The sequence below is a fragment of the Procambarus clarkii genome, chromosome 56 (assembly GCF_040958095.1).
Source record: "Procambarus clarkii isolate CNS0578487 chromosome 56, FALCON_Pclarkii_2.0, whole genome shotgun sequence".
Classification (NCBI taxonomy): Eukaryota; Metazoa; Arthropoda; class Malacostraca; order Decapoda; family Cambaridae; genus Procambarus; species Procambarus clarkii.
In genome coordinates, this window is record NC_091205.1 from 16,774,918 (window position 1) to 16,788,809 (window position 13,892).

Sequence of the window (13,892 nt, forward strand, 5' to 3'; positions counted from 1 at the left end):
CTTCTAGCAAGCCAACACATTTCTCTATATATGAAATTCATTATGAGATATATATATATACATATATATATATATATATATTATATCCATTATGATAAAGTTCAGTACTGAATATGATTAAGTAATACATTAATTAAAAAATAAATAAAACAAAATATATGCTGGGATCTGCTAACTCTGGTAATGACTTAAATACTAAATAACTTTACTACCACATACAGATGGCCATCTCTCATAAGAAACGTCAAGAGTCACGAAAGCAGCGCACCGTTTCAACTCTCGCAAAGCAAACACTTTGGTTCCCTACAACAGTACTGTATCGAGATGACTATATGTTCGCTTCCATTTATCAGTACATTTATATTAATTAACATGAATTTTATTGTTACCATGAGCATATCTTTGGTCCAATTGCCAGCTCCAACACTAAACAGCTACAGTATTAAATTACTACAATAAGTGCCCACTTGTTGAGGCAAAAATCTTGTGCAAAAGGGTGTCATTACCAATCAAAGGGATCTGAATTGTTTTTAAAGGGAAAGAACACATTTGTAAATTTCTATAAAATAAAAACTAAACTTAACAGTTTTAGTTATAATTATATTCAATAAATTATAAGAATTGTACAATAACAGCAACACAGATTTGAAGTTCAATAAGTTTCACTGTGGAATGCAACATATTTTAAATAGTTAGGTCAAGTGTGGTGCAAAATGTTGAGAGATCATTTCAAGGTTTTCAGAACCATAATCAATTTCTGAAGTCCTTGAACCATACAACAGATTAAAAAAAAAAATCCACAATTAACTATGTAATTAAAGCTCAATTAACACATACATCAATAACATTAAATTATGATAAAAGCCAATTGTGTGAACCGACACTTTAAAAAAAAAATTCCACGACAGTTACCAATAGTTTCTAAAGAAAACTAAATGCTACAGTGTTTTAATTAATGCATCTCTTCATATGATCAAAACTACTGTGTTAGCTTCAAGTTTTCAATATTTTGGAAGCTTTGAAGTCGATCTTCTATCAGAATTTCTAGTATAAAAACACTGTGGCATGAAATTCAGAAAAATATAGACCAGACATTACTACGAATGTGGAAAATACAGGTACAATGTATGTGGCTCTCTGTCAGTGCAGCAACACCACCATACCATTTTGTGGAGGTTCTAATTTTGTATCTAAGGCCGTCTGGACAAACCCTCACCCATGGCTTCAACGACTTTCATTCAATGCAGTTGTGTGTGGCAACAGCTAGGCCATTGTCAGATGTGCCATGCATTGTAAAGTTTTTCTTCAATTTAATCCTAGTTTATTTTAATAAAAAATGTTTACTTATTCTTGACCACTACAATTAAGTGAAGTGTTCCAATTGTCACTCCTCCTCCCCACCGATATTAGAGCTACTAGTTCAGTAAGCTATCTCTATAGATACTATTACAACAATAGGCAATGCTAACAGAGGTTCCTCTTTTAAAATGGGTGGTGAAAAAACATGCTAGTGTCAACTCTGTTATTTTGCCTTTTTTTGTTTTTAGCAACTAGTAAATAATAAATAATGGACATTACTATTTACACAAGAGCAAGTTACCTCAGCGAGTTACAATAATTATGTACCGAAACTAATAATCGCGCAAAAATGTCTGGCAGTTGCAGCAACAGGTAAATATTGCTTATTAAACACCTTCACACAAGTTTGTTAGACGACAGAATGCAACAGAAAAGCCGGCCACTTGCAGAAATGACACAAAGATAGGAAACTGGAAGACTACACATTTAGTTATACAAGAATTGCTCTACCTGTATTTTCTGGTACAGTCAACTATCAATGACCAATGGAGTGCATTCATTAACCTAGAATAAAAGCATCGACTTGCAGAGGCTGTTCATTTGCATCGGTCTTCGTCTTTGAGACGAATATCCACAACCTCTTGTCAAAGTATGAATATCAATATGGAGCTTATGTATGCACATTGCTGTTGAATAAATATCTCCCAATATTACTGTTGTCAACAATGTTCTTATTTGCATAATGTAAGTTTCCAATTGCCTAACAAAAAATTAGCAATTTAAAATAAAGCTTACATTATTTTTTTTACACGTTTAGTTTGTTTGGGTGACGACCTTGAGTAAACAGAAGTCTGCCAAGTGTACTTGCAAAGGCAGGATGCAGTGTCTTAAAAAAATTTCCAAGGTTCAAAACTAAACTTAAGTTTTGGTTGCCTAAACAGACATAATAATATTTGTTATCTAATTATATTACAAAATTATTGTAAATTAAATGTGTAAATACCTCTCTCTCTACTTGAAGAGACATGGGAAGGAGAGGCAAAAAGAGAGAGAAGATACACAGAGGTATTTAAATTAACATTTCCACAACATCCACAGCCATCCCAGCAAATATTTAACAATCGATTCTTTACACAGTGACTAAATGGGCTTAGGCATTTCCAGTAAGTATTCACAGGAATATTAATAGCACAGCCACCATAAAATCTGGTGGTAAGGAGTGTGTGTGTATGTGTGTGAGTGTGTGTCCACTCGCTACAAAGGAGGAGGACTAGTGAGAAGGGCGTCGAGGTGCTAAGATGAATCTTACTTTGTTTAGCTATTTTTCTTGACTGCTTCCGTCAAGGGCCATGGATGGTGTACCTGTTAATGTGGTAAATAAGCATTAATGCACAGATCTAATATTTTTATCACTAACAACTATTAATCAACGTTACCAACAAAAACATTATCTGGGTCTTCACACAAAAGCACAACTTTCTTTGCTGGTGGGTGAAGAGGGAAGTGGCAAAAGTAATTAGTTATTTTCACAACTAAAATTTTATATTCATAATGAAGTTGGAGAGTAGTAACTGCATGCCAAATGATAAGGATAGTGACAACCATGGTCACAGAAGAAAATCAACAATATATATATATATTTTGTTTAAGGGGACTGATTGTTTAAGGAAGTGAACTTGTCCTTATCAAACATTTTATTTCTGTGGCCCATTGAAAGACTTTATTAACATCAGAGTGGAGGTTTGCTGTGTCCTCTATATGTGTCTACTCTCATGAAAATTCTAGTGTCATCTGCAAAGGATGATACAGCACTATAGTTTGTATCCTTGTACTGTATGTCTGATATGAGGATGAGGAAAAATACAGGCGCAAGCTACCTAAGGGTATTGAGATTTTCATGGTGGATGATTCACATTTGTAAAATCTGTATATATATTACATCAGCATTTTGTCTTTCAAGGCACCTAGGGTCATGTCATAGTGGCCTACCAATGTGAGGTAGGAATGCTTGGTTCTGAACCCATGTTGCCCAGGGTTTTGTGATATTACTTCTTGGCTCTCCAACAAACTTTATGATGTGCAATGTTAGAGCCAATGGTCTATAATTTTTTTGCATCAGCTTTACTACCTCTGAAGTAGCACGCTCTGTTTTAAGTCTGGGATAATACCAGTAACTAGGCTCCGTCTTCAAGGGATGTATAAGGTCTGCGATAATGTTTGTTTTTCCAATTCTTGATGAATATGAAATCCCAGGAGTCTGGGCCTGGTGCAGAGTGCATGGATATGCTGTCTACGGCTACTTCAAAGTTAGGTGGGGTTAGGGTAACATCTGATATATGGCTTGGGGCAAGCAGGTATCAAGCAGGGGATGGTGTCACATTCATAAAGAATTCATTTGGATCGTTGATCAGCAATGTGTTCAGGGGTTTACCAAAAACATAATCATACTGTAACTTAGTATTTCATCAATTTCTTTGCCGTCATCTGTGAAGGTTCCATGACTCTTGCGCAAAGGCCCAATGCAGGATGTAGTTTTTGTTCCAGATTTTACACAGGAGAAAAAGTATTTTGGATTCCTCTTATTTTGCCCATGGCTTTTTTGCTCTCTGCCTCTCCTGGAGTTTATACAATTCTTGCAACCTTAGCTCAATAGTTTCTATTTCTCTACATAGTCTTCCTTGTCAATTTGCGGGACAGAGTTGAGCACTTAATATCCTGTAAGTTGTGTTTGTCACTTATAGAGGGAATACCGCTCTCATTCTAGTTTACATCTTTTTCTCTTTCTCCTTAGTGGTATGTGACATGCACACGTTTATAATGCTATTGTGCCTATTTTCTCAAAGCACTGGTTCAAGTTTGCATTACCTAGCTGTCTTTCCCACCATATTTCTATCAGTGCCTGGTTTATTTGTTCCCAGTTAATCAGTTTGCTATTGCTGAATGCTGCTCCTCTTGGATCTGAAAACTGGCTGCACAGACCTATTGCCCATGCAGGTCTGAAATTCAATTAGATTGTAATCCGAGTAACATGAATTTGTAATCATTATGTCCCTAATTAGTTCATCATTGTTTGTAAACGTAATATCCAAAGCATTTTCTTTCCTAGTTGGTTGTTCTATTTGCTGGTTTAAGGCAAATCTTGTCTCACATTTCCAGGAGCTCATTTGTGTGCGACTGTTCACTTAAACTGCTTCCTGGTATAATCATTTGCCACATTTTCCCCATTTTAGGTGCCATAAATTGAAGTCCCAAAGTAAGGTGAAGTTTCGGGCAGGGTTTGTGAACTTTTTCCAAGTACTGTAGTATTCAATATTTGAATGTTGGCCTTTAAACTGGTGACAATTTTGCATCTGGCAATTTATATAAAAGGACAATTGACACATGTATAATTTCTATTTGAGTAATAGCACTTCCACCATATCATTTGTGGTGTTTAGCAGCTCTGTGCAGATGTACCGGCTGACTCCACCCTGTAGTTTTGCGTTTTCTATCACACCTGAAAAGACAATTCTGGTATCCATCTCTGTCACAATCCTTGGTGCGAGTTTCAGTCAAAGCTACAACATGGCTTTGGCCTCATTTAGGAGACTAGTTACAGAGTGGACTTTGATTTGAATGTTTTGATGCCTTGTATGTTGGCAAATAAAGATGTAATCATTGTTGTGGAAGTGCCGAGTATTTTACCTTGTGTTAATATCCGTGGTTGTGGTAGGGGCGCCACATTGTCCTGCCAAGCATTTGACCAAGTTGATGGTAGAGTTTTAGACATTTCTTGCCATTCTTTTCCCCATTTCTCTCTCACTGAAAAATCCCTCAATATGTATGGGTGTTTGGAAATTTTCCAACACTAATACATCATCCTTGTATTATAATACATTATTATTGTATTAACCATAGTAATTACTAATACCACTAACACGTAGAATTAACAGCGTTAGCGTTTCCATAGCAAGGCATAATTTAGTCAGAAAATTCCCAGCCATCATGACGCCAAGCGTTGATGGCAGGCTTAAACATGCAATCTCCCACATGTTGGAGAAATATAGAGTTCAGTTAATTACTTTTCCTTTCTAAAATTATTGTTCTTTATGAAAGAAATAACCATTTCGCATGCTTATGCATACTGAGCGAGTATTTAACCAAATTAATTATTCCAGTAAAATATTACTGTGGCGTAAAATAAAAACACGTCAACCCTTCTCGTTCAAATTTGTGAAATGTTAATTAGAACAATTGCCTTACGAGAAAAGGTATTATTATCCAATAATATTTATTGGTGATGATAGTTCAAATTGTACTCCTTCCGTTTCCCAAATAATATAATAGTAAACCGAAATGGTTTACGTCCGGGATCGCTATGAGCGTCTCTGCACACGCGTGACTGGGCATGGTGGGAAGAAAGGAGGCAGGATTCAAGCACAAGGCATCGTGTGGTGCACACGTGCCCCTACAGACGGCAGCCATTTAACATTACGTAGTCTACAATACTCTGACTGTTTAATTACGCGTCAACAAATATAGTCACGGCCCGTAATCACACGTACACAGCAGTGAATGTCAGGGACTGGCGGACGTGATATCGGCAGGCCTTAGTGTTTCAACACGTTCACGTTAAGTATACTTTTCTGGTTTGATGCATCATTCAAGATTGTGTATTTGTGGGTAGCCTGTCGTTAAGTTGTGAGAAGACCAACAATACAATGTTAGTAGCTTACATTATTTCACTCTAATTTCAGTGAATATTGGAATAAATTATAGCCTAATCAAATGCTACTCAAATTTCCCAGATTACAGTGTGTAGACGAGGATGAACCAAGTTTTTTCTTTCTTCACCTACGATGTTCACCACTGGTGTTTCCTCCTTATTGGGACCTTGTGATCATGACGACGAGTAGCGAAACAGACTTAATGAAGTCGTCTTACAGATAAGACTAAATCTTGTTTAGTAGAGAATTTGAATAAGGCCATTATTAATTTCTATATATATTTCTATATAGGATGATCAAGAAGAATAAGGTAACGCAATAATTTACTGCTCAGTACTCAATAAGTTTGCATTATTATTTCTTAGGATTTAATAATCTTTCAATATATTGATTATTTAATATTTCATGATTTTTTAGAATCTATATTCTAGTTCAGATTCTACTATTTTATTAACCCCATTAATGAACTGGTGACAAACCACACTGGTTCCTAGATATATATGAACTTCTAGAAATAACCCCCCCCATGTTAATATTTGAGGCTTTTAACTTTAATCAATCAATAATACAGCCCATTCATTCTCTAAGTGATTGTTAAATAATTTAACATACATAGGCACTGGTTCTATAGTGTCAATCTTATAATCACTTTTATTTGTTTTCCCTCTTTTCTCAAAAGTGGGTGGTCCTTCGATTTATATTAATTCTCATAATTAAATAATTCTATATTTGAGTCAAAGCCCCAGATACCCAACAGGTGTTGCTGTATTTATAATTGCATCCTATTGATCTTATTTGCTTGGTTCCTTTGATACGAAATGCTGGGTAATCTGTCAAAACATTCCTTATTTATGAAGTTTTACACAGTATTGGCTGGAAAAATTAATTTTCAAAGCAACATGTACCTCTACATTTAGGATATTTCTGCAGTTTCTTGGGTGTTCATATTTCAATTCTCATAGTTCAGGGAAGACTAGGACGAGTCATGTGCGTCCACAATGCCCCAAAATTTCACTTACTTTCCGATTGTTATGCAATTAAAAAACGTGACATTGCGGCAATTTGATAAAAAAAAAAATGATTGAAAATTGAGGTGAGAAAACTGGAGAGGTTAAACACTGGAGTGTGGTTGTGAGCTTACAGGCACCGCGACACCACCCAGCCTACCTTGCAGTGTGATGCGGGTGGCGTGCCGGCCCAGGAAAAGTGTTAAGACACTTAAAATAAAATCTGATAATTCAGGAGAAAATTATTCACATGAATAAACAACAAACTTGCCCTTACTTGTGTTGACGTTTTTGTATAAACTTCCATCATTTGAGCCCGTACATTCTCCATAAGCTGTGGCATGTCTTCTTTAGTCAAGCCTTTAGTAGAAATTGGAGGCAGGCATGTGACGATGATGTGACCTGTATTAATAAAAACAGGTCAATCTATCTGCATTCGTTATTTTTCCTCCCACTAGACAGCATAATTACTTTTACAAACATTACTTGTACATCATGAAATGTCTCCTCTGGAATAAGCAGATCTTCCTCAATGCTTGTGTAACTGGGAGTTAATGAAAATTAGCTTCACACTATGCAGTACATTCTCATTTCCAGGATTTAAGATGGCTTTAACCCTTAGACCGTGCATATTACAGCGAATATAGGGGGCATAGTCAGCGAAAAATATTTGAATTGTGTAAAAATAACTTAAAAATATTAAATCTCCAACTTACTGGTTTCAGTGTCGTGAAACTTTCATCAAAATATTTTCAGAAATTGATTTTAGACGAATTTTTGAAAAATAACGTTTTATTGATAAGGAGAACAGCTAATAACTGGAACTGAAGGATTATGCAGTAATAAAGAGATGCAAGCGCCTGTCTGATGCTCAAAGAAGAACAGTAGTAGTAAGAAGTGTCCACAAAGTGGATATGCAGCTGGTGCCTTTATATCATTGCTGAATAATACATAATAACAAATAATAATGAATAACTATGTTAATATGATCTATTTTGTTATATACCAAATACATTGTTCATTGTTAATACATGGTACTTTCATCAATGTCCCCCCCCCCCCCAATTTTTTTTTTTTTTTTTAAGATTTTAGTATTTTTTCTTCTTTGTTTATTATCTGATTTTAGAATGCATATGTTTTCATAACTATGTGAAGATAGAATGAAATTGTCAACAAATAAATCAGTCACAACTCGCAAAACTTGGGACTTAATTATTTTTTTTTTTGGGGGGGGGGGTTAATTTTTCTCTGATTTCAAACAATTTTCTTTGTCTCTTTAGGTTGTTTTGATGATTAGGGACCATATTTGGGCTTTTTCACTTATATAAAGTATACCCCTAAATATATCCCCTAAATCATTATAATTGTTATAATTATCCCTATGCAGCATTTTGGTGTTTTTGGGGGGTTATTTTTTCTCGACTTAATTTCATAATTACATTTCATTCAATTTGACAAATTGACTTCATTTCAAAAACATATTGACCTACAACTTTGACATTCGTACTCGAATATGTGAAACAATGTTTACTAAAACATACAATTAAATTAACAAATTAAAACTACCTTTATTCATTGTTGATAACTTCAATTATCTCTGAAACCAGAGTTTCAACTTTGAGTGCTTCTAAAATTCCAGTTATTAACCGATTCTCAATATTTTGACATTGTGTGCTCAGCTGTCTGTTCTACAATCCCATCAGAATGGATTTTTTATAAAACTTGTATACATTTGGAGTTATAATTTTTTTGATCTAAATTTGCTGCATATTTCAAATGCCCAAGTGGACGATTTTTTTATAGTTAACTATACTGAAAACCATATATTCTAATTTGATGAAAATGAAGATCATATGCTATTCTGAGAGAATAGCAACATTAAATGAACAATTAATGATAGTTCATATTTTTTATTCTGAATTGAAAATCTAAAGTTTTCAATATTCAATTTAAAATTAATTTTGACTCTTGTTTTTCAAGTTATGCTGTGATCATTTAGACAAAGTTGGAGCATTTGCCTAGTTGATTATGGAAAAAAAAAATCGGAAAGTGTTTGTGCAAGTTTTAAAAACTTATGTTAAATTATTTTCTGTCAATTCATATATGAATGTATTGCACAGTCTAAGGGTTAAACAGAAGCATTAAAGAACTAATTAACTATATGTACGTTTATGATCTTTAGGAAAACCAAAACTTTCATTTCAAATCAGGACCTTTCTGTACAGTACACCTATAAAAGGTAACTTACCTGGATTGAAACTTTGCAGGGATGACTGAGGAAGCCTCGGTATGAAGGAGTAAACAAGAGGAAGAACTGGTATCTGGCCTTCAATTGCCAAGTGAAAAGCACCTTTCTTAAACGGTAGCATCTCATCTCCCATGCTTCGTGTACCCTCGGGAAACACCCATAATTTAACCTGTTGGTGGGAGTGGGGGGGGGGAGGGAAAATTTCATATTTGAAAAATTTAATGAATGGGACTGTTATTTCAGGTGCTCCATTACCCTCATCCTGATTACTTTCTCCATCACTTTACAAAGAATGAAAAATGCATGTTGGCGATACTGGTCTATAGTGCCTCGTGTTTTTTCAGAGGCACTATAGCATTTTACTCTGAAAAAGTGCTCTTCAAAATGCCATAAAAATCTTGAGCTATCGTGATAAAAAAAAAAAAAAAAAAAGGGTTGAATGTAATGAAATGCCATTTTCTGGGTGAGACCCGGATGCTCCTCAGAGCTATCTAGGCTGATATGAATGTATTAGACCTTGGCATCAGTCAAGCAAATGAAGTTCTAGACCTACCGAGGACCATGAGCCTTCATAGGACCAATTCTATAGTATGACTGCCGAGTTCCTTGTCCGAAACTCTGGAAGGAATCACAGAAGCCAGAACCTGGCCCCCCTCAGATTCACAAGGAGCAATGTCCTATAGGTTTTCCCTGTGGTTTGAAGTACTGTATTTTATGTCTGCCATCGACCGGGTCAGGCACCCAGAAAGGTAAGCACCCCAAAACAAACACCCTATTCTGGTTAAAAGATTGCTACTGAAAGCAAAACTGTTGGACAGAATTCCCCAAGTGAAAATGAGCAAACTAGCATGACGTCACCGCGCCGCTGTCTGCACAGCTCCCCCCCTCCGTGGGAGGGGAAAGGGGGCACTCCAACCCCCGCACCAGCTATTCACACCCCAGTTCTGAGGCTGGATGTCAAAACACTTTAAAAAACCACCGACCAGAGAGAAGGAAGGTTGCTGGGAGCCTCCAGGTTTCACCCAGGAAATGGCATTTCATTACATTCAACACTGGTTTTCTGTGGGGGGGAGCCCCTTTGGCTTCCCGGAGCTACTTAACCAAAGATAAAACAAGAGGAACTCACTCCTGAACTTGAAGTCGAGACAACTGGCAGCAACTGCCGACCCAATGCAACACATACCCGACTAAGGTCAGGAACATTGACTAGGTAGCGAGTTGGCCAGGACCCTGTTCGACCTCCAAAAACCACGTGCCTGAATGTCAGCCCAAGCACATGTTACAGAAGATGGCAGCAAACTTACGAATGTCGTGAGCACGAGGATAGACCACAGGATGGCTGGACCGAATATTCCTGGAGAAGACCTGAGACCCCAAACCCTGCAACAGGGAAGAAGGGAAAACCAGGTCACCCAAACAGGGCACCTAGGGAAGTAACCCTAGGTGCATGCAGCCCCGAATACTTGTGAAATTACTCCTGGCTCACACACCACCATTGGAAAGGACTAAACCACATCACAGCACTGTGAAGTTTCAGAGCCAGAGTGCACGACCGCAAAGAATCACATCAGCCACAAAACTGGAGTGTGGATAACCGGCACGGGGGTCTGAGGCTCCCCCTTTACCCTCCCGGGGAGGTGGGAAGCTGCACACACAGCAGCGCGGTGACGTCATGCTCGTTTTCATTTGGCGAGTTCTCTCCAACAGTTCGGCTTTTAATAACAATCTTAAAAAGAATAAGGGTTTGTTTTGGGATACTTACCTTTCTGGGTGCCTGATCCGGTCGATGGCAGACAGAATGCTTCCAACCTCATGGGGGTTTCTGTAGGCCATTGCTCCTTGTGCCTCTCTGAGGGGGCCAGGTGTTGGCTCGTGGTCCCCAGCGAGTCTAGAACTCCAGTCGTTTGACTGATGCCAAGGTCTTAATACATTCATATCAGCTCAGATAGCTCCGGGAAGCCAAAAGGGCTCCCCCCAGAATAAGAATACAGTGACACCCCGACTTACAACTGCTCCTACTTACGATATTTTCGAGTTACGATGTAATTTGGTCGGAAAATATGACTACTTATGATCGTGCCGTCGACTAACAATATTCGCTGATACGCATTCGAGTCGACCGAGTGCATGGTTCCTGGTGGCATGGACCGACCTGCCTCAGTTTACCAGAGCCACCTGCTTAGTGACGATCACACTTTTAATTAATTTCATTATTTTGGTGAATTCTTGTTTTTGAACATCTTGAGGTTATCTTGAGATGATTTCGGGGCTTTTTAGTGTCCCCGCGGCCCGGTCCTCGACCAGGCCACCACCCCCAGGAAGCAGCCCGTGACAGCTGACTAACACCCAGGTACCTATTTTACTGCTAGGTAACAGGGGCATAGGGTGAAAGAAACTCTGCCCATTGTTTCTCGCCAGCGCCTGGGATCGAACCCAGGACCACAGGATCACAAGTCCAGCGTGCTGTCCGCTCGGCCGACCGGCTCCCCATGAAAGTCATTTTTATATATCATGCCATGGGTCCCAAGAAAGTCAGTGGTAAGGTTCAACATATGAAAACACATGTGAGGATGACCATAGAGGCAGTACAGAATGTCCCTTCCTCAAAAATTAAGAAATTGTGTGCAGCATGGGAAGAACTGCAAACTTTTGCTGAAATGACTCGCCCAAATCAAGCTGCAGTAGGCCGTTGCCTTAACCTTTTCAATGACACTGATGCATTACTACAGATAAATGTTAAAACTAAGAAAAAATCTCCATGGACAAATTTTTAGTGAGAAACAAGCAGTGAACCACAACCAGGTCCTAGTGGTATGCAGGCAAAACATAAGTGTACCCCAGAGAAGTCCTCACTGCCTGATGTTATAATGGAAGGGAACTCCCCCTTCCAAACAGTAACACCTCTCCTCCTCCCGCCTCACCATCTTCCATAAGCCAATACAGTTTCTAACTGTATTGTAGTTAGAGAGAAAAATTGTATTCAGTATAAAACGTATTTTTAAGTTAATATTTTTGGGGGTGTGGAACGGATTAATTCAATTCCCATTATTTCTTATGGGAAAATTCATTCTGACTTACGATCTCTCTCTGGGAACGGATTAAAATAGTAAGTCAAGGCCCTCCACTGTATTACGCAAAAATGCAAAGAAATAAAATCCAATTACGTATGTCTTCGGCCAGTAAAATAAAAATACTGTATATGAAAACCTATTAGAACAATACTTTCATATCACAGCTTTATGAAAACTGTCCTAAAGAGGTTAATTTGTAGTACAGAAATGAGATTACTTCAATTATAATAAACTAGAAAAAAATAAAAAACATTAATACTAAATTAAACTCAAGGAATAGAAATTTAAAAATCCAGGAGCTTTCACATAATCTTAGATTATACAGCAATACAGTAGAGAATTACCAAACATCACTACCAAACAGAAACAGAATTACCAAAGTGATAGCCATTGGAAGCTAACAAAAATACAGTACAGAATCTAATTTATTTAAAGAATACAACTAAATACATTTACTTACCTTATTTTCCTTGACATAATCCAAGGCTGCATTCATCGAGGCCTTGGCACTGTCTGGGTTTCTACGATCAATAAACCGGGTACCACACAGCCAAGCTGTCATCCCAAATGGCATAGCATAAAATAGTTCCTTCTTGGCAATGGCTGTGATCTTGTGGAACATAGGCCACATGTACACCATCCCTGTTTAAAGTATAAAACCTATTATAATGAAAAGGAAGCAAATTATACAAAGTTCTTTTAATGTTGTTTATAACCACAGTATTATTTAATGTACAATTCACTTCGGTATATTGCTCTCATATAATCTTTATGAGATTATAAATTATGCCCTAGATTTTAATTATGCTTGCTAATGAGAACAACAAGTATAATGTCAGAAATTACATTTAATTTAAAATACGGTATCAACACACACACTTTTGCTCCATGTGAAAAGGTTAGAACTTTACAAGATGTACAGTACCACAGACCAATTCCATTTTCCTCCCAAGAGCCAACCATATCTTAGTCAATTGTAAGGAACATCATTTGAATGTCACATTAATCATCCAGGTACAGTATATCAATAAATTAATGTTAGTGTACGAGGGTAAGTCACAGAACATTAACAAATGGTTTTATAACGGGAACATGCTCTGCAGCAGGCTGCACCACGAGACAGAAGAGGCATAAATCTAGAGTCGTTTTCTGTGTCAGCCACCTAGAGGTGCATATGAGTTATGATGCACATTTGCTTAACATTAGCAGTTGGTGAGCGAGTGGTTATCTTGGAGGTTATCTTGAGGTTATCTTGAGATGATTTCGGGGCTTTTTAGTGTCCCCGCGGCCTGGTCCTCGACCAGGCCTCCACCCCCAGGAAGCAGCCCGTGACAGCTGACTAACACCCAGGTACCTATTTTACTGCTAGGTAACAGGGGCATAGGGTGAAAGAAACTCTGCCCATTGTTTCTCGCCGGCGTCTGGTATCGAACCCAGGACCACAGGGTCACAAGACTCGCGTGCTGTCCGCTCAGCCGGTGGTGCTGTAATTCAGTGCCCAGAATAGCAATCACTGAAGCATTATTCGTTTGTTTGGGTTATTTCCCGTAAAAAGAGATCG

The 13,892-nt window shown here is 37.7% G+C and overlaps 1 protein-coding gene across 1 annotated transcript in view; it reads right to left on the minus strand.

Moving 5' to 3' along the window:
* Positions 1–579: 579 nt before the first annotated feature.
* LOC138353091 (1-acyl-sn-glycerol-3-phosphate acyltransferase alpha-like) overlaps positions 580–13,892 on the minus strand; it is a 32,079-nt gene continuing 18,766 nt past the window's right edge. Inside the window, 5 exon segments of the mRNA XM_069305779.1 lie at positions 580–2,661; positions 7,290–7,423; positions 9,269–9,305; positions 9,307–9,429; positions 12,792–12,973. Of these exon segments, the coding sequence (XP_069161880.1) occupies positions 2,614–2,661; positions 7,290–7,423; positions 9,269–9,305; positions 9,307–9,429; positions 12,792–12,973 (524 nt within the window). The 3' untranslated portion in view covers positions 580–2,613.